Below are 21,153 nucleotides of genomic sequence, written 5' to 3' on the forward strand. Positions count from 1 at the left end.
TTATATAAGAGCCATGAGGTAATGTTAAAGCTATATAATACCTTAGTTAGACCACACTTGGAGTACTGTGTTCATTCTGGTCACCTCACTACAGGAAGAATGTGGATACCGTAGAGAGAATGCAGAGGAGATTTACAATGCTGTTGCTTGAATTGAACAGCATACCTTATGAGATTAGGTTGATTGAACTTGGCCTTTTCTTCTTGTAGTGACAAAGGATGAGAGGTGACCTGATAGAGGTGTATAAGATGATGAGAGTCATTGAATGTGTGGATAGCCTCTGGCTTCCCAGGACTGAAATGGCTAACACGAGGGGGCATAGTTTTAAGGTGCTTGAAGTTGGTACCAGAGGTCAGAGATAAGTGTTTTTTACATAGAGAGTGGTGGGTGTGTGGAATGCATTGCTAGCAATGTGGTAGAGATGGATACAATAGGATCTTTTAAGAGACTCTCAGATTGGTACATGGAGCATAGAAAAATAGAGGACTATGTGGTAGGGAAATTCTAGGCATTTCCAGAGTAAGGTTACATGGGTGGCACAACATTATGGGCTGAAGGGCCTGTAATGTGCTGTAGACTTCTAAGTTTCTATGTTATTGTGCTGTAGATTTCTATGATTCTATGAATAAAACTTCCAGTATCCTGCTTTATATTATCAGCTAGTTTGCCCTTATATTTCATATTTTCCCTTATAGCTTTTTTAGTTGCCTTTTGTTGGATTTTAAAAGCTTCCCAAACATCCAACTTCCCATTCACTTTGCTACATTACATGATTGGGCCAGTGAATGAGTGGAGCTTTGAGGCTTTGAGTCGAGAGATTCTGGCACTTTTGGCAGTTGGACTGTGCAATCAAGTCAATCAAGATTTGAATAGCTCAGCAGAAAGCAGCTGATTGGGCAATTGAGGTCAAGTGACCAAGCAGTTTGAAAAGCTCAAACAAATACATAGAGAGGTAGCTCAAGCAGAGCGGCCAGTGAGTGGGCCAGTGAAGGAGCAGAGCTTTGAGGCTTTGATTTCCCTTGGGATCAATAAAGTATGTCTGTCTGTCAGTACAAAGAATCAATCCAACCAAGCATACTTCTTATAACCACAAGCTAATCATTGGTTGAGATAGCTCAATTATTTATCCACCTCTCTCTGTAGGGTCCTTTATGATGGATTCACATTGATGCTCAGTGGAAATTCACTGCGGTTCCCAGTACAGAGACTGACAGACAGTGATGCTGCAGTTCTGGTTTGTCTCCTTCATCGAAACTCCTTTATCACAGGTATTAAACACTGATGCAGAACATTGAACAGTACAAGAACAGGCCCTTTGGCCTAGCATAAAAACACAAAATGCTGGCAGAACTCAGCAGGCCAGACAGCATCTATGGGAGGAGGTAGTGACGACGTTTCAGGCCGAAATGTCGTCACTACCTTGTCCCATAGATGCTGTCTGGCCTGCTGAGTTCTGCCAGCATTTTGTGTTTTTATTTATTTCCAGCATTTGCAGATTCACTTGTGTTGCTTTTGTCAGGAACGGGGGCAGGATTGGACCCAAAGGCAGGATGCAGACACTGAAATACTAGGGGTAGGACAGGATGGGGATGCCATGGCATGTAAGGGATAAGGCAGGTGGGGCTGGATCCCGGAGCTCAGGCGAGGCAGGAGGATCCCAGAGCTCAGGCGAGGCAGGAGGATCCCAGAGCTCAGGCGAGGCAGGAGGATCCCAGAGCTCAGGCGAGGCAGGAGGATCCCAGAGCTCAGGCGAGGCAGGAGGATCCCAGAGCTCAGGCGAGGCAGGAGGATCCCAGAGCTCAGGCGAGGCAGGAGGATCCCAGAGCTCAGGCGAGGCAGGAGGATCCCAGAGCTCAGGCGAGGCAGGAGGATCCCAGAGCTCAGGCGAGGCAGGAGGATCCCAGAGCTCAGGCGAGGCAGGAGGATCCCAGAGCTCAGGCGAGGCAGGAGGATCCCAGAGCTCAGGCGAGGCAGGAGGATCCCAGAGCTCAGGCGAGGCAGGAGGATCCCAGAGCTCAGGCGAGGCAGGAGGATCCCAGAGCTCAGGCGAGGCAGGAGGATCCCAGAGCTCAGGCGAGGCAGGAGGATCCCAGAGCTCAGGCGAGGCAGGAGGATCCCAGAGCTCAGGCGAGGCAGGAGGATCCCAGAGCTCAGGCGAGGCAGGAGGATCCCAGAGCTCAGGCGAGGCAGGAGGATCCCAGAGCTCAGGCGAGGCAGGAGGATCCCAGAGCTCAGGCGAGGCAGGAGGATCCCAGAGCTCAGGCGAGGCAGGAGGATCCCAGAGCTCAGGCGAGGCAGGAGGATCCCAGAGCTCAGGCGAGGCAGGAGGATCCCAGAGCTCAGGCGAGGCAGGAGGATCCCAGAGCTCAGGCGAGGCAGGAGGATCCCAGAGCTCAGGCGAGGCAGGAGGATCCCAGAGCTCAGGCGAGGCAGGAGGATCCCAGAGCTCAGGCGAGGCAGGAGGATCCCAGAGCTCAGGCGAGGCAGGAGGATCCCAGAGCTCAGGCGAGGCAGGAGGATCCCAGAGCTCAGGCGAGGCAGGAGGATCCCAGAGCTCAGGCGAGGCAGGAGGATCCCAGAGCTCAGGCGAGGCAGGAGGATCCCAGAGCTCAGGCGAGGCAGGAGGATCCCAGAGCTCAGGCGAGGCAGGAGGATCCCAGAGCTCAGGCGAGGCAGGAGGATCCCAGAGCTCAGGCGAGGCAGGAGGATCCCAGAGCTCAGGCGAGGCAGGAGGATCCCAGAGCTCAGGCGAGGCAGGAGGATCCCAGAGCTCAGGCGAGGCAGGAGGATCCCAGAGCTCAGGCGAGGCAGGAGGATCCCAGAGCTCAGGCGAGGCAGGAGGATCCCAGAGCTCAGGCGAGGCAGGAGGATCCCAGAGCTCAGGCGAGGCAGGAGGATCCCAGAGCTCAGGCGAGGCAGGAGGATCCCAGAGCTCAGGCGAGGCAGGAGGATCCCAGAGCTCAGGCGAGGCAGGAGGATCCCAGAGCTCAGGCGAGGCAGGAGGATCCCAGAGCTCAGGCGAGGCAGGAGGATCCCAGAGCTCAGGCGAGGCAGGAGGATCCCAGAGCTCAGGCGAGGCAGGAGGATCCCAGAGCTCAGGCGAGGCAGGAGGATCCCAGAGCTCAGGCGAGGCAGGAGGATCCCAGAGCTCAGGCGAGGCAGGAGGATCCCAGAGCTCAGGCGAGGCAGGAGGATCCCAGAGCTCAGGCGAGGCAGGAGGATCCCAGAGCTCAGGCGAGGCAGGAGGATCCCAGAGCTCAGGCGAGGCAGGAGGATCCCAGAGCTCAGGCGAGGCAGGAGGATCCCAGAGCTCAGGCGAGGCAGGAGGATCCCAGAGCTCAGGCGAGGCAGGAGGATCCCAGAGCTCAGGCGAGGCAGGAGGATCCCAGAGCTCAGGCGAGGCAGGAGGATTCCTCATGGCGGGCCACATGGATCCCGGGCAGGGCAGCCTCCCAGGCGGAAACACAGAGGCCTGGGCCAGTCGCGGACACCTGGGCAGGTGCGGGGCACAATCCATGGGAAATGAGGGGAGGAAAGGGTAGGAGTCCTTAGGGCGGGCCACATGGATCCCAGGCAGGGCTGCCTCCCAGGCGGAAAACACGGAGGCCTGGGCCAGTCGCAGACACCTGGGCAGGTGCAGGGCACAACCCTTAGGGAGCAATAGGTGGAAAAGGCAGAAACCCCCGCCGGGCAGCGGCAGTCCGGCCGGACCTGCCCGACGGAGGCAACGGGTAGGAAGGGGTAGAATCCCCATCAGGCAGCGGCAGTCCAGCCGGACCTGCCCGACGGAGGCAAGGGATCAGAAGGAAACTGGGTCCAGGGTGAGCAGCAGGACTACCGTGATACACCGGTAAATTGGGAAAGGTAACCGACAGCATGGCAGCACGAGCAAGGACAATAAGGCAAAACAGCAGGACCAGCGCACAGGAGAGAAGCAGGGGAACAAGACCAACCGGATAGAGCATATACAGAACAGGCCAGCGAGCAGGGCGGCAACCAGGGCAGAACAGGATACAGACAGGATTCAGAGCCGGTGGTCCAGGTACAGAGCAGGTTAAACCAGCTTCAGAGCAAGACAACCCCACAACTAGGCTCACTCCCCGAGCCCCTTATAAACACCTGCCCCCTAATAGGCAACAGGTGTACCTCATAAAGCCAAGATGATCCAATGGCTCCGTGTGACAGGAGGGCTGGCTGCAAGGCCCAGAGTCTGGAGTCCGTGGACCGGAGCAAGACTCGGACGGCGGGCTCCGGACCAGACCCCAACAGCCTTTGGTCTAGCATGTCTGTTCCTAACTAATTCAATTGGTAATTAATTGTGTTTGACTGCACACTGCTGCAACATTCATGGATTCAGGGCATTGGACTATATATTTTGCGTGTGACTATTTTACTGATATCTTACATGTGCTTTATGTGTTTTGTGCTGTGCATGACTGTGTTTTGAACCCTGGCTATGGAGTAATGTTAGTTTGTTTGGCTGTATTCATGGGTATTCGTGTATGGTTGAATGACAATTCAACTTGAAATTCAAATGCATAACTGAGTATTTGCCTACACAATATATTCCTACATTTCCCTTCTGCCTACACAATATTGATATTCCTCCATTCTCAGCACATTTGCGTGCCTATCAAGAGCTTCTTAAACACCTCTATTGTATCTGCCTCTACCACCTCCCATGGCAGCGCATTCCAGGCACCCATCAATCTGTATAAAAAGAACTTGCCCTGCATAAACCCTTTGAGCTTACTCCCTGTCATCTCAAATGCATGACTTCTCATTTTAAATATTTTCACTGAGGAGAAATGACATATGCTGTCTACCCATGCCTCTCAAAATCTTATAAACCTCTATTGGGTCTCCCTTCAGCGTCTGCCACTCCAAAGAAAACAACCTAAATTTATACAGCCTCTCCATATACCACATGCCCTTTAATTCAGGCAGCATCCTCTCCAAACCCCCACATACTTCCTATAAAGATCAGAAGCTACTGCAAATCTGAAATAAAAACAGAAAAAAATGAGCTGAATCATTCAGCAATGTAGCATCTATGGAAGGAGAAGCTGAATGAATGTTTCAGGGCAGAACTGGAAATGTTAAAATGGTTGAATTTGATGTTGAGCCAAAGATTTGCCACCCTCTGGATATAACATTTTCCTTGTTTCAGCCCTGAATGGTCAGTCCCTTATTTTGAGTTTGTGTCCAGAGGTCAGTCCAGCATCCCCACATCTCTTCCCTCAATCCCTGTGAGGATTATCTAACCTTTCATTCCTCAAAACCCAAGGTTGTAGAGGTTTAATCTGCTTAACTTCTCCTCTTACAATATAGTATCTCCTGCAAGGTTCATACTTATCCTTAACCTGAAGTCCAATTTGTTTCTGCATTCTGACATTGAATAAAATGCTTTTCAGCTAAAAAGTACTTTCAGTCAATGATTGGAAATGGGCAGAGGGATTGGACTGGAATTAATTTATTTGCATTATTTACTATGTTCATGGGTGAGGTATGGGATTCTGATTTTGCAAGAATAAGAGGAAGGTTTTACAATATTGACTTTGGATTCTTCAGGTCTTGATTTAAGATTCAACCATTTATCGAACTGTGGAGCGGAATCAATTGCAAAATTGCTTCTGGTAAGCAAATAAAAACATAGAATCATAGAGATGTAGAAAATCCACAGCACAATACGGACCCTTCGGCTCACAATGCTGTGCCAAACATGTATGTACTTTAGAAATTACCTCAGGTTACCCATAGCCCTCTATTTTTCTAAGCTCCATGTACCTTTCCAGGAGTTTCTTAAAAGACCCTATTGTATCTGCCTCCACCACTGTCACTGGCAGCCCATTCCATACACTCACCACTCTCTGTGTTTTTTTAAAAAAAACAACTTACCCCTTCTCTAACTTCCGTTAATGCCCCTCCTCCCCTTCTTAACCCATCCCCGATATATTTAGCTTTTATCCCCCCCTCCTTTTTTCCCTCTCTTTCTGCCCATCACTCTGCCTGTTCTCCATCCCCCTCTGGTGCTCCCCTCCCCCTTTCTTTCTCCCTAGGCCTCCCGTCGCATGATCCTTTCCCTTCTCTAGCTCTGTATCCCTTTTGCCAATCGCCTTTCCGGCTCTCAGTTCCACCCCACCCCCTCCGGTCTTCTCCTATCATTTCCCATTTTCCCCTTCCCCTCCTACTTTCAAATCTCTTACTACCTTTCCTTTCAGTTAGTCCTGACGAAGGGTCTCGGCCCGAAATGTCGACAGTGCTTCTCCCTATAGATGCTGCCTGACCTGCTGCGTTCCACCAGTATTTTGTGTGTGTTGCAACAACTTACCCCTGACATCTCCTCTGAACCTACTTCGAAGCACCTTAAAACTGTGCCCTCTTGTGTTAGCCATTTCAACCCTGGGAAAAAGCCTCTGACTATCCATACGATCAATGCCTCTCATCATCTTATACACCTCTATAAGGTCACCTCTCATCCTCTGTCGCTTCAAGGAGAAAAGGCCAAGTTCACTCAACCTATTCTCATTAGGCATGTTCCCCAATCCAGGCAACAACCTTGTAGATCTCCTCTGCATTTTTTCTATAGTTTCCACATTCTTCCTGTATTATGGAATGTTAGCTAAGGAATTAGTTGTGTTTTGATGCAGAGTTTAGGGAACTTGTGAAACTGTCCGGTTAGATTTTATTACTGTGGTAACAACTCAGCATCAAGACAGTTGAATAGCTGTGAAAGAAAAGCAAAGGTGTACTAATGCAAGAAGTCTGAAGTAAAATTAGTAACACTCAGAAGATCAGGAAGCAACTATAGAAAGAGAAACAGTTAATGTTTGAGTTCTGAGTACTGAGCAAGAGAGAACAAGTTAGTTTCAGAAGGTGGAGGAGCCTCCCTTTGAACGTACTGCATATGTGAAGATGTCTGTAAGGAGATAACTCTCCCCTGGATTCAAGAATCAAGATTACTTAAAGTCATTTCCAGTGCACACTCCTGCCAAAGGCTATTGGCGTGAAACGTTGACATTACTTTTTTCTATAGATGCTGCCTGGCCCGCTGAGTTCCTCCAGCATTTGTGTGTGTTGTCCAGTACACAAGTGCAAGAGAGAACAAAATAATTACACAATAAGATTATTAATTATAATAATAATTACAATTATTATAAAAACACAATGACTATAAATGCATGAAGTACCTTATATACATAGATTAATTATATGTCTATAGAGCGATGCCAGGCATGGGAGTTTCTGTACAGAAGATGACTTTGACAGGAAATAATAAAGTAGTTGTGGTGAGAGGTGTTGATCAGCTTTACTGCTAGGTAAAAGTAACTGTTTTTGATTGGGATGGTCCTGAGCAAGATGGCAATAGTGAACAACGGCGACATTTTGCGAGCTACATACAATAATCTTTTGCACTAATATACCTCTTTTGAATTACTTTCACTGTAACGTGCAATATGTAATTTCCCCTTAAGCAATACACTTTTAAGTTGACTTAATGTACTACAGATTTTTGTATGATCTTCAGAAGTACTCAGCAGACTTAATTCTCAAGCAAGCAGGTATAGCACCTTTAAAGGGATGAAGGTTCATTGCCATGGCCAGAAGCGAGGCTGGAGGGTCGGACTCAAGGCAGGCTGAAGTGCAGGGGGATGAGACCACCTCAGCCAAAATCTTGTTTGCAAATGAGCAGCCACTGGAGAACAAAGGGCAAGAGGGCAAGATTACTGTATCAGATGGAAATGAGAGATTGTTATGTTCCATATGTAATTGAGACATGACTTGCTCAAAGAACCCTAACCCTAAACCTAATTGTCAACTATTTTGGGCCCCATATCTCAGGAAGGATGTGTTGTCATTGGAGAGAATCCAGAAGAGGTTCACTAGAATGATTCTGGGAGTGAAGGAGTTAACATATGAGGAGTGTTTGGCATTTTTGGGCCTGTACTCACTGGAATTTAGAAGAATGCGGGGGATCTCATTGAAATCTACCAAATGTCGAAAGGACTAGATAGTGTGGATGTGGAGAGGATGTGTTGTAAAAAAAATACTGTATTTACTGTATCTAACAAGTATATGAATTCATACACTAAATACCTTGTGTGCACACAGCTAAATATACCTGACTTTCCTGAATAGTCAAAGAATAGCAAAGGTATTACCTGGACAAAGGAGTTTACGCTGGCCAGACGTTCCTAATTGTCCTGATTCACTCGCCACGTGTTTCACACAGGGTTTCTCACGCTTGTATCTACAATGGTTATTCTTTGAAGTTACTACTGCCAGCACACAAAGCATCCACTTTTATATCCATTCCTTATCAATTCAAATATTGCATTCCAGTGTCATTAGCCACAGGTCATGTGTCTGTCCTTTAGCACCTTGTTATTGGCTCTTCTCCAAGCTAGCATCAATTTATTGCCATCTTCCCATCAATGACAGTTGATAATTTATGGCTGTTTGTTTTCAATCAGCAATGAGCTAGAATCTCTTCAGGCAGGCATCAACCCCACATTCACAAACCTGCATGTTATAGCCCGCCCAGTGACTTATCCAACTTTATGCTTTCCAAAAGCTCCAGCACATTCTCTTTCTTCATATCTACATGCTTAAGCTTTTCAGTCCACTGCAAGTCATCCCTACAATCGCCAAGTTCCTTTTCCGTTGTGAATACTGAAGCAAAGTATTCATTAAGTACCTCCGGTTCCATACACGCTTTTCCACTGTCACACTTGATTGGTCCTGTTCTCTCACGTCTCATCCTCTTGCTCTTCACGTACTTGTAGAATGCCTTGGGGTTTTCTTTAATCCTGTCCGCCAAGGCCTTCTTATGGCCCCTTCTGGCTCTCCTAATTTCATTCTCAAGCTCCTTCCTGCTAGCCTTATAATCTTCTAGATTCATATCATTACCTAGTTTTTTGAACCTTTCGTAAGCTTTTCTTTCCTCCTTGACTAGATTTATACCAGCCTCTGTGCACCACGGATCTTGTACCCTACCACCCTTTCCATGTCTCATTGGAACATACCTACTCAGAACCCCACACAAATATCCCTTGAACATTTGCCACATTTCTTACGTATGTTTCCCTGAGAACATCTGTTCCCAATTTATGCTTCCAAGTTCCTGCCTAATAGCCTCATAGTTCCCCTTACTCCCATTAAACACTTCTCTATCTTGTCTGTTCCTATCCCTTTCCAATGCTATGGTAAAGGAGATAGAATTGTGATCACTATCTCCAAAATGCTCTGCCACTGAGAGACCTGACACCTGACCAGGTTCATTTCCCAATACCAGGGGTTAACATATGAGAAGCATTTGGCAGCTTTGGACCTGTACTCACTGGAATTTAGAAGAATGTGGGGGGATCTCATTGAAACTTGCCAAGTGCATAGCTAGGGTGGATGTGCAGAGGATGTTGCCTCTAGTGGGAGTTTCCAGAACAAGAGGGCACAGTCTCAAAATTGAGGAGCAACCTTTTAGCAGCAGACCAATTGACTTGCAGAGAGAGAGCTTTGCACAGGTCAGGGAGAAGTGTTTTTTTTTTTAAAAAAAGGAGTGTTTTGCGGGGCTCAGCGTATTAGTGGCAGACCAATCGATTCGCAGTTCATAAACAGGAGCAACTAAAAGTAAAGCAGAGTGGCCATTGTGTGAGTGGACCAGTATAGGAGTGGGAACTTGAGGCTTTGGTGAGGAGGCACAGGTAAGTAGCAGGATAAGCATTTTGTAGTGGTTGAATAAAAAGTCACAAAATTATAGCTAATTAAATAAAGTAGGGATGATGCAGGATCAGGTGATGTGCTGTAGCTGCATGATGTGGGAGCTGGTGGACCCCATTGTGGTTCCTGGTGACCACATCTGCAGCAAGTGTTGGGTGCTTGAGGAACTCAAGCTCAAAGTTGATGATCTGAAATCTGAGCTTCAAACACTGCGGCACATCAGGGAGTTACCTGGATTCTCTGGAGTTACCGGGAGGTAGTCACACCCATTAGATTAGCTGCCTCAAATTCGGTCTCTGGTCAGGGACAAGAGGGTGTAACTGTGAGTGAGGCAGGTAGTGGGACCCAAGGGACAATGCTGGAGGAGCCTCAGCCCTTGAGCTTGTCCAACAGGACTGAGATTCTTGCTCCCTGTGTGGATGAGAGTGGGGGCTGTAGGAAGGATAAGCAACCTAACTGTGGCTCTATAGTTCAGAGAGCCATTCGGCAGGGGAGGGGGGAGAGAAAGAAGAGAAATGTAGTGGTAATTGGGGATAGTACAGACAGAATTCTCTGTCGCAAGGACAGAGCGTCCCAAAGGTTGTGTGCCTCCCTGGTGCCCAGGTTCAGGACATCTTGTCTGACCTGCAGACTAATTTGCAGTGGGAGGGGAAAGATCCAGTTGTCGTGGTCCATGTGGGTACCAACAACATAGGTAGAATGAGTAAAGAGGTTCTGCTGAGGGTATTTGAACGGCTAAGGACTAAGTTAAAAAGCAGAACCAAAAAGGTGGTAATGTCTGGATTACTACCTGAGCCACATGCAAATCAGTATAGGGTGAAGAAGATTAGAGAATTAGATGCATGGCTCAAAGAGTGGTGTGGGAGAAGTGGGTTTGAACTCAAGGGAAAATGACACCAGTATTGGGGAAGCAGACAGCTGTACTAATGATATGGGCTCCACCTGAATCATGATGGGACCTGGAGCCTAGTGAATTGCATAACTAGGGCTTTAAGCTAAATAGTGGGGGGGGGGGTGATGGGTCAACAAATTAGACAAGTATGGATAAAATAAAAAAGAAAAATGTGGATAAAGATAAAGAAAAAGCAAAAGATAAAAAAGATAAAAGTAAGAGTGGAGTGAAGAAACGTCAAGTGCAAAAGAGTAAAAGATTACAAGATTTTAAAAGCACAATGAGTGTAAGGGCACTTTATTTGAACGCCCATAGTATTTGAAAAAAGGTCAGTGAATTTGTGGCTCAAACCAGCACAAAAGGGTATGATTTAGTGCCATTACAGAGTTGTGGTTGCAGGGTGGAGAAGATTGGGAATTAAATATCCAAGGAAGATAAGGTTGGTGGGGTAGTGCTGTTAATTAAAGATGAGATCAGGGCGATAGTGAGAGATGATATCAGATCTAAAGAGCAGAATGTTGAATTCATTTGTATAGAGATTAGTAATAGTAAAGGGAAAAAAATCACAGGTGGGAATTGTCTATCAGGCATCGAATAATAACATTACAGTGGCACGGGCAATTAACTGTGGTTAAGAAGATGTATGGTGTATTGGCCTTCATCAATCATGGAACTGAGTTTAAGAGCCGAGAGGTAATGTTGCAGTTATATAGGATCCTGGTCGGAATCCACTTGGAGTACTGTGCTCAGTTCTGGTTACCTCACTACAGGAAGGATGTGGAAATCATAGAAAGGGTGCAGAAGAGATTTACAAGGATGTTGCCTGGATTGGGGAGCATGCCTTATGAAGACAGGTTGAGTGAACTTGGCCTTTTCTCCTTGGAGCAACAGAGGATGAGAGGTGATCTGATAGAGGTGTATAAGATGATGAGAGGTATTGATCGTGTGGATAGTCAGAGGCTTTTTCCCAGTGCTGAAATGGTTACCACAGGAGGACACAGGTTTAAGGTGCTGGGGAGTAGGTACAGAGGAATTTAATTGAATTGAATTTCAGTTTATTGTCATTTAGAAACCACACATGCAATGCAGTTAAAAAATGAGACAATGTTCCTCCAGAGTGATATCACAAAAGCACATGACAAAACAGACTACATCAGAAAATCCACATAACATTTGGCAATCCCCAATCCAGAGTCTGGAGAGGCTGCTGCGTATTAATATCGCACTACCATCTTATCACGTTCTCCGGAAAGGAACTCCAAACCCACCAGACAGAACAAGATTACCCAGACACACCAAGTCAAGAGACCACCTCTACCACCCAACAAACCAAAAACTAAAGCTACAAGACCTACACAAAACCATATAGTTATAGTTAACATATAGTTACAACAGTGCAGACAATACCATAATTGATTAAAAAAAACAGACCATAGGCACAGTAAAAAATAGTCCAAAGATGTTAAAAGACTAAGTTCAAAAGAAATCACCACACAGTTTCCACAAGTTCTCAGGGTCCCGATAGACTCATCATCCCACGCCGGCGGCAGAAGGGAATACCCCCGCTATGGACTTCCAAGACACCGCCGGACTCAGCGTCGCAGACACAGCACACAGTGAAAGCACCCCGACCGCAGCGGACTCCCGAGTCCGTCGAACCTCCGAGCCTCCGACCATTCCCTCCGGCACAGCCTCTCTGAGCACCGTCCTCTGCCGAGCGTATTAAGACTCCCCCACCAACGGCCACCAGTAATGCAACCCCAAGGACTGGGGGCCTGTTTCATCTCAGCAGAGACCCAGACCTCACAGCAGCAGCAACAATGGAGAAGGCCTTCCTGGAGATTTCCAGATGTTCCTCCGTGCTCCCACGTCCGTTTTTCATCAGATTAGGATTGTGCACAGCACCCTGCTTAACAAGTAATAGACATCAGCTCCAGAGTGGCCGCTGCAAGCTGCGTCGCACCGCCATCTTGGATTCAACAAGGACATCAAGGAGATGGCAGGGGTAAATTTTTTCACTCAGAGAATGGTGAGTGCATGGAATGGGCTGCCGGCAACGGTGGTGGAGGCAGATACAATAGGGTCTTTTAAGAGACTTTTGGATAGGTACATGGAGTTTAGTAAAATAGAGGGCTATAGGTAAGCCTAGTAATTTCTAAGGTAGGGACATGTTCGGCACAACTTTGTGGGCCGAAGGGCCTGTATTGCGCTGTAGGTTTTCTATGTTTCTAAATAGAAAACTATCCGAGGCATGTAAGAATGGAACAGCAGTTATCATAGGGGACTTTAACTTACATATAGATTGGGTGAATCATGTTGGTCGAGGCAGTCTTGAGGAGGACTTCATGGAATGTGTCCGTGATGGTTTTCTTGAACAGCATGTTACTGAACCTACAAGGGAACATGCTGTCTTAGATCTGGTCCTGTGCAATAGGACACCAGGATTAATGATCTTGTAGCTAGTGATGCTCTTGGAAACAGTGATCACAGTATGACTGAATTTCTGATACAATGGAGGGTGTAATAGTTCGATCTAAAACCAGTGTATTATGCCTAAACAATGGCGACTACAATGAGATGAGGGAGAATTTGGCTAGTATAGACTGGGAACACAGGCTGTATTGTGGGACAGTTGAGGAACAGTGGAAGGCTTTCAATGAGATTTTTCACGATGCTCAACAAAAGTATATTCCAGTTAAAAGCAAGGACAGTAGGGGGGGGGGGGAGATCCAGCCTCGGATAACTAAGGAAATAAAAGAAGGCATCAAACTTACAGCTCATGTGTACAAAGTCGCCAAGAGTAGTGGGAAACTGGATGATTGGGAAAACTTTAAAAAGCAGCAAAGTACCACTAAGCTAGCAATGAAGAATGGGAAGCTAGATTATGAAAATAAACTAGCGCAATATATAAAAATAGATAGTAACAGCTTTTATAATTACATAAAGCAGAAAAGGGTGGCTAAAGTGAACGTGGGTCCCTTGGTGGACAAGAAGGGGAAATTGATATTGGGTAATTAGGAAATGGCCGAGGCTTTGAATGACTATTTTGTGTCAGTCTTCACATTGGAGGAAACATCTAACATGTTAAGGAAGATGTTATGGATGTGATGGGAGGTGAGGAATTCGATACAATAGCTATCACTAAAGAGGTAGTGCTGAGCAAGCTTGTGGGCCTGAAGATAGACAAGTCCGCTGGTCCTGGTGAATCCCAGTGTACTGAAAGAAATGGCAGAAGTAATTAGTAGAGGCTTTGGTGATAATCTTCTAAAGACTCTGCACTCTGGGCAGGTCCCAGTGGATTAGAAGAGGGTGAATGTCACTCCACTGTTCAAATAAAGATGTAGGCAAAAGGCAGGCAACTATAGGCCAGTAGTTGGGAAAATGCTTGAAGCTATCATCAGAAAGAAATAGACCCATCAGGTAGACACAGCATGGATTCCGCAAAGGCAGGTCTTGTTTGATAAACTTAATGTAGTTTTTTGAGGATATAACGAGTGCAGTGGATAGAGGGTGGCATCCATTTTGGAAAAATGAAAGAGCAGATTATTATTTAAATGGTAAAAAACTACAGCATGTTCATGTGCAGAGGGACTTGGGAGTGCTTGTGCATGGCAGTTTGTACCTGCAGTAGGCTGTCAAGAGGGCAAATGGGATGTTGGTCTTCATTGCTAGAGGGATTGAATTTAAGAGCAGGGTGGTTATGCTGCTACTGTACAGTGTACTGGTGGGGCCGCGCCTGGAATACCACGTGCATTTCTGGTCTCCTTACTTGAGGAAGGATATACTGGCTTCAGCTGCAGCGCAGAGGAGGTTCACCAGGTTGATTCCAAAAATGAGGGGGTTAGACTACGAGGAGAGATTGAGTCACCTGTGACTGTATTTGCTGGAATTCAGGAGAATGAGAAGAGATCTTATAGAAGCATATAAAATTATGAAAGGAATAGATAAGATAGAGGCAGGAAAGTTGTTTCCGCTGGTAGGTGAGACTAGAACTAGGTGACACTGCCTCAAGATTCGGGGAAGTAGATTTTGGACGGAGATGAGGAGGAACTGCTTTTCCTAGGGAGTTGTGAATCTGTGGAATTCTCTCTTCATTGTTCATTTCACGTACTCACCACACTCTGTGTGAAAAATTTGCCCTTGACATCCACTCTGTACCTACTTCTAAGCACCTTAAAACTATGCCCTCTTGTGTTGGCCATTCCATCCCTGGGAAAAAGCTTCAGGCTATCCGCATGATCAAAGCCTCTCATCATCTTATAAACCTCTATCATATCATCTCTCCTCCTTTATCGCTGCAAGGAGAAAAAGCCAAGTACGTTCAACCTATTCTCATAAGGCACGCACTCCATTCCAGGCAACACCTTGTACTGGAGAAGCAAACTCGATGGGCCAAGTGGCCTTGTTCTGCTCCTATATCTTGTAGTCTAAAATACAGCCCAATAACTATCAGTATTTAACCTGTAGTTCTAGAAATTCCAGACCATTGTTGTAGTAAGTTGAGGAATGCCTACCATTCCATGCCCAGACTGCATTTCAGTAAATCTAATCACTTAGCTGTCTTTCTACTGCATACAGACAGAGGCTAAAGAACAAACCTCCTGATATTAGGACAACAAAGAGGTGGTTATGGGATTCATTGAGTTGGTGGTCTGGGTCATGTTCAAAGACTCATGTATGGATCTGAATGAATACACCGCGGTTGTCTGAGACTTTATGAAGCAGTTATAGAAGACACTGTCTCCACAAATTCATTCAGTGTCTTCCCCAACCAGAAACCCTGGATGAAACACAAGATCCGCAATCTGCTGAGGGCCAGATCAGAGGCACTCAAGTTCAGTGACCGGGATTGTCACAAGAGGTCCATATACAATCTCTGGAGAACCATCTCACCCGCAAATTCTGGACTAAACATGAATCGACGAAGGATGGTCGATAGTTGCGGCAGGGCTTGAATGGTATCACCTCTTATAAATGTAAATCAAGTGACCTTGCACCTGATGACCCTGTGATCTCCGTCTCAGAGGCTGATGTTAGACTGTCTTTAAAGAGAGTGAACCCTCGCAAGGCAGAAGGTCCCGATGGAGTACCTGGTATGGCTCTGAAAACCTGTGCCAACCAACTAGCAGGAGTATTCAAGGACATTTTCAACCTCTCACTGCTATGGGCAGAAGTTCCCACTTGTTTCAAAAAGGCAACAGTTATACCAGTGCCAAAGAAGAATAATGTGGGCTGCCCTAACAACTATCGCCTGGTAGCACTCACATCGACAGTGATGAAATGCTTTGAGAGGTTGGTTATGACTAGACTGAACTCCTGCCTCAGCAAGGACCTGGACCCATTGCAATTTGCCTATTGTCACAATAGGTCAACGGCAGACGCAATCTCCATGGCTCTTCACATGGCTTTAGACCACTTAGACAATACAAACACCTAAGCCAGGATGCTGTTTACCGACTATAGCTCAACATTTAATACCATCATTCCCACAATCCTGATTGAGAAGTTGCAGAACCTGGGCCTCTGTACCTCCCTCTGTAATTGGATCCTTGATTTCCCAACCGGAAGACCACAGTCTGTGCAGATTGGTGATAACATACCCTCTTCGCTGACAATCAACACTAGCGCACCTCAGGGGTGTGTGCTTAGCCCACTGCTCTACTGTCTGTATACATATGACTGTGTGGCTAGGCATAGCTCTAACAGCATCTATAAATTTGCTGATGATACAACCATTGTCAATAGAATCTCAGGTGGTGACGAGAGGACGTACAGGAGTGAGATATGCCAACTAGTGGAAAGGTGCCGCAGCAACAACCTGCACTCAACGTCAGTAAGATGAAAAACCAGATTGTGGACTTCAGGAAGGGTAAGATGAAGGAATACATACCAATCCTCATAGAGGGATCAGAAGTGGAGAGAGTGAGCGGTTTCAAGTTCCTGGGTGTCAAGATGTGAGGATCTAACCTGGTCCCAACACATTGATGTAGTCATAAAGAAAGCAAGACAGCGGCTATACTTTATTAGGAGTTTGAAGCGATTTGGCATATCAAGAAATACACTCAAAAACTTCCATAGTTGTACCATGGAGAGCATTCTGACAGGCTGCATCACTGTCTGGTATGGAGGGGCTACTGTACAGAACCGAAAGAAGCTGCAGAAGGTTGTAAATCTAGTCAGCTCCATTTTGGGCACTAGCCTACAAAGTACCCAGGACATCTTCAGGGAGCGGTGTCTCAGAAAGGCAGTGTCCATTATTAAGGACCTCCAGCACCCAGGGCATTCCCTTTTCTCATTGTTACCATCAAGAAGGAGGTACAGAAGCCTGAACGCACACACTCAGCGATTCTTCCCCTCTGCCATCCAATTCCTGAATGGACTTTGAAGCTTTGGACACTACCTCACTTTTTCAATATACAGTATTTCTGTCTTTGCACATTTTTTAATCATCTATTCAATGTATGTAATTGATTTACTTGTTTATTATTAGGTTTCATTTTATTCATTATTTTTTTCTCTCTCCCCCTGCTGGATTATGTATTGCATTGAACTGCTGCTGCTAAGTTAACAAATTTCACGTCAGCACACACAAAATGCTGGTGGAACACAGCAGGCCAGGCAGCATCTATAGGGAGAAGCGCTGTCGACATTTCGGGCTGAGACACTTCGTCAGGACTAACTGAAAGGAAAGGTAGTAAGAGATTTGAAATTAGGAGGGGGAGGGGAAAATGTGAAATGATAGGAGAAGACCGGAGGGGGTGGGGTGAAGCTGAGAGCCAGAAAGGTGATTGGCAAAAGGGATACAGAGCTAGAGAAGGGAAAGGATCATGGGACAGGAGGCCGAGGGAGAAAGAAAGGGGGGAGCACCAGAGGGAGATGGAGAACAGGCAGAGTGATGGGCAGAGAGAAAAAGAAAAAAAAAGGGAGGGAAAAAAAACTAAATATATCAGGGATGGGGTAAGAAAGGGAGGAGGGGCATTAACGGAAGTTAGAGAAGTTGACTTCTCTAAAAGCATCCAGCCCAGCTGGGTTACCTGGCCAAGTACTGAAGACCTCTTTTGATCAACTAACTGGAGTGTTCACTGAGATCTTTATCCTCTCGCTTTGGCAGTCTGAAGTACCCACCTGCTTCAAGCAGACTTCAGTTATACTTGTGCCTAAGAAGAAAGTGATAATCTGCCTCAATGACTATTGTAGAGTAGCATTTATATTCACTGTGATGAAATGTTTTGAGATGTTGGTGATTTAAAAAAAAATCAACTCCTGCCTAAGAAGCTGCTTGGATGCTCTCCAATTTGCCTACTGGTACAACAGTAAATCCCATTTCATTGGTTCTTCCCTCAACTCTAGAACATCAGAAGGCAAAGAGTGGTTGTAGACGGGTCATATTCTGCATGGAGGTTGGTCATCAGTGGTATGCCTCAGGGATCTGTTCTGGGACCCCCTAGTCTTTGTCATTTTTATAAATGACCTGGATGAAGAAGTGGAGGGATGGGTTAGTAAATTTGCTGATGACACAAAGGTTGGAGATGTGGATAGTGTGGAGGGCTGTCAGAGGTTACAGCGGGACATTGATAGGATGCAAAACTGGGCTGAGAAGTGGCAGATAGAGTTCAACCCAGATAAGTGTGAGGTGGTTCATTTTGGTAGGTAAAATATGATGGCAGAATATAGTATTAATGGTAAGACTCTTGGCAGTGTGGAGGATCAGAGGGATTTTGGGGTCCGAGTCCATAGGATACTCAAAGCTGCTGCACAGGTTGACTCTGTGGTTAAGAAAGCAAACGGTGCATTGGCCTTCATCAATCATGGGATTGAGTTTAGGAGCCGAGAGGTAATGTTACAGCTATATAGGACCCTGGTCAGACCCCACTTGGAGTACTGTGCTCAGTTCTGGTTGCCTCACTACAGGAAGGATGTAGAAACCATAGAAAGGGTGCAGAGGAGATTTACAAGGTTGTTGCCTGGATTAGGAAGCATGCTCAATGAGAATAGGTTGAGTGAACTCAGCCTTTCTTCCTTGGAGCGACGGAGGATGAGAGGTAACCTGATAGAGGTGTATTAGATGATGATGTATCAATCGTGTGGATAATCAGAGGCTTTTTCCCAGGGCTGAAATGGCTAGCACGAGAGAGCACAGTTTTAAGGTGCTTGGAAGAAGGTACACAGGAGATGTCAGGGGTAAGTTTTTTATGCAGAGAGTGGTGAGTGCGTGGAATGGGCTGCCGGCAACAGTGGTGGAGACAGATACAACAGGGTCTTTTAAGAGACTCCTGGAGAGGTACATGGAGCTCAGAAAATTAGAGGGCTGTGTGTAACCATAGGTAATTTCTAAGGTAAGGACATTTTCGGCACAGCTTTATGGGCTGGAGGGCCTATATTGTACTGTAGGTTTTCTACGTTTCTTTCTGGGCAGCAAAGGTGCATTAATCAGGAAGCTCTTTATTGACTACCGCGTGGCATTCATCCCTCAAAATTAATCAATAAGCTTCAAGATCTTGGCCATAATACCTCCTTGAGCAATTGGATCCTCGATTTCCTCACTTGCAGACCCCAGCCATTTCGGATTGGCATTGTCTCCTGCACAATCACCATCAGCACAGGTGCACCACAGGGATGTGTGCTTAGCCCCCTACTGTACTCACTTTTCACTTACGACTGCGTAGCTAACCACAGCTCCAATGTCATATTCAAGTTTGCTGATGACAGCGCTTTCTTAGGCCGAATCAAATATGGTGACAAATCAGCATATAGGTAGGAGATTAAACATCTGGCTGAGTGGTGAGAACAATCTTTTATTCAATGTCGGCAAGACCAAGAAGCTAATTATTTATTTCAGGAGAAGGAAACCAGAGGTCTTTGAGCCTGTCCTCATCAGAGGATCAGAGGTAGAGAGGGTTAGCAACTTTAAATTCCAAGGTATTATCATTTTGGTGGACTTTTCCTGGGCCCAGCACATAAGTGCAATTACGAAGAAAGCACAGCAGTGCCTCTACTTCCTTAGGTGTTTGCAAAGATTTGGCATGAAATCTAAAACTTTAACAAACTTCTATAGATGTGTAGTGGAGAGTATATAGATTGGCTGCATCACAGCCTGGTATGGAAACAACAATGCCCTTGAACAGAAAATCCTACAAAATTATTCCAATCCATCATGGGTAAAGCTCTCCCCACCATTGAGCACATTTACATGGAATGTTGCCACAGAAAGCAGTATCCAGTATCAGAGGCACCCACTACCCAGGTGATGCTTTCTTCTCACTACTGCCATCACAAAGAATATACAGGGTCCACACCTCAGGTTCAGGAACAGTTATTAGCCCTCAATCATCAGGCTCTTGAACCAAAGGGGATAAGTTCACTCAACTTCACTAGTCCTATGACTGAAAAGTCCCCACAACCTATAGATTTACTTTCAAGGTCTCTGCATCTCATATTCTCAATATTTATTGCTGATTTATTATTATTATTTCTTCTTTGCACAATTTGTTGCCTTTTGCATACGGGCTAAATACCCAGGTTGGTGCAGTCGTGCGTTGACTCTATTATGGTTATTATTTAATTGTGGATTTATTGAATATGCCCACAAGAAAATGAGTTGGGTGACATATATGTACTTTGATAATAATTTTAGTTTGTGCTTTGAACTTCCACGCTTTGGCATGGATGCTATGTAGCCTCCTCCCTGATGGGAGTGACACAAAAAGTTTATGAACAGGGTGAGTGGGAACCTTCATGATGTTACTGGCCCCGTTCCACACCTTTCTGAACTTATATAGTTGATGGCGGGTAGGCTCTTGCTGGTGATGTCCAGTGAATGCAGCTTCTTAGGATACTCTCTACTGCGCATTTGTGCAAGGACGTGAGTATGGATATGGTAGCTACTATGGAGAACAAAACAGTTAATGTTTCAAGTCTGAGAACTGAGAAAGAGAGAAAACAAGTTAGTTTTCGGAAGGTGGAGGAGTCTTCCTTTGAATATACTGTATATGTGGAGATGGCTCTGTCCTGAATATTGGTAACACTCAGATCTTCACCCATCAGAAAACCAACATGCTCAGTGACCTCAACCTAATGTGCAACGACATTGGCAGCAATGGAGCAGAATGGATTGCTAAAGCCTTGCAGGTAAATTGCCAAATCTCTCTCTTGGTGATGCAGAACGGATTGCTAAAGCCTTGCAGATAAATTGCCAAATCTCTTTCTTTCAATTTGGAAACACTCCCATCTAGGCATATGGTTAAATTTGAATAAAGGTACTATGTAACCCCCTGGCTAGCCTCAGGCTCGCTCAGCTCGCTTCCGTCTAGGGGGAGCAGCCTTCGGCCCCGCCAAACTGGATCATCAGCTTGTGTGGATGCTGTGTGATGTCCCCAACCCTGCCAATTAACAGTCAGTACACCATATGCGATTAAATGATTACACTTTATAGAGATTACTAAAACTAAGTGATTAATACCGATACAGTATATATGAAGGTAAAGAAAAGGCGCCAAACTTATCAAAGTCCAAACCACTTCGTGCACAACCATTGGAGCTCAATT

The 21,153-nt window shown here is 46.0% G+C and overlaps 1 protein-coding gene across 8 annotated transcripts in view; it reads left to right on the forward strand.

Moving 5' to 3' along the window:
* lrrc34 (leucine rich repeat containing 34) overlaps positions 1-21,153 on the forward strand; it is an 82,265-nt gene that overhangs the window by 4,489 nt on the left and 56,623 nt on the right. For 6 of the 8 annotated variants that reach the window (XM_073041753.1, XM_073041750.1, XM_073041755.1 and 3 more), the window contains 3 exons: positions 1,144-1,268; positions 5,572-5,636; positions 20,654-20,737. In XM_073041753.1, the coding sequence (XP_072897854.1) occupies positions 1,144-1,268; positions 5,572-5,636; positions 20,654-20,737 (274 nt within the window). The remainder of the gene's footprint in view (positions 1-1,143; positions 1,269-5,571; positions 5,637-20,653; positions 20,738-21,153) is intronic. The other 2 variants (XM_073041754.1, XM_073041758.1) reach the window with 2 other exon arrangements.

Source organism: Hemitrygon akajei, chromosome 3, assembly GCF_048418815.1.
Source record: "Hemitrygon akajei chromosome 3, sHemAka1.3, whole genome shotgun sequence".
Classification (NCBI taxonomy): domain Eukaryota; kingdom Metazoa; phylum Chordata; class Chondrichthyes; order Myliobatiformes; family Dasyatidae; genus Hemitrygon; species Hemitrygon akajei.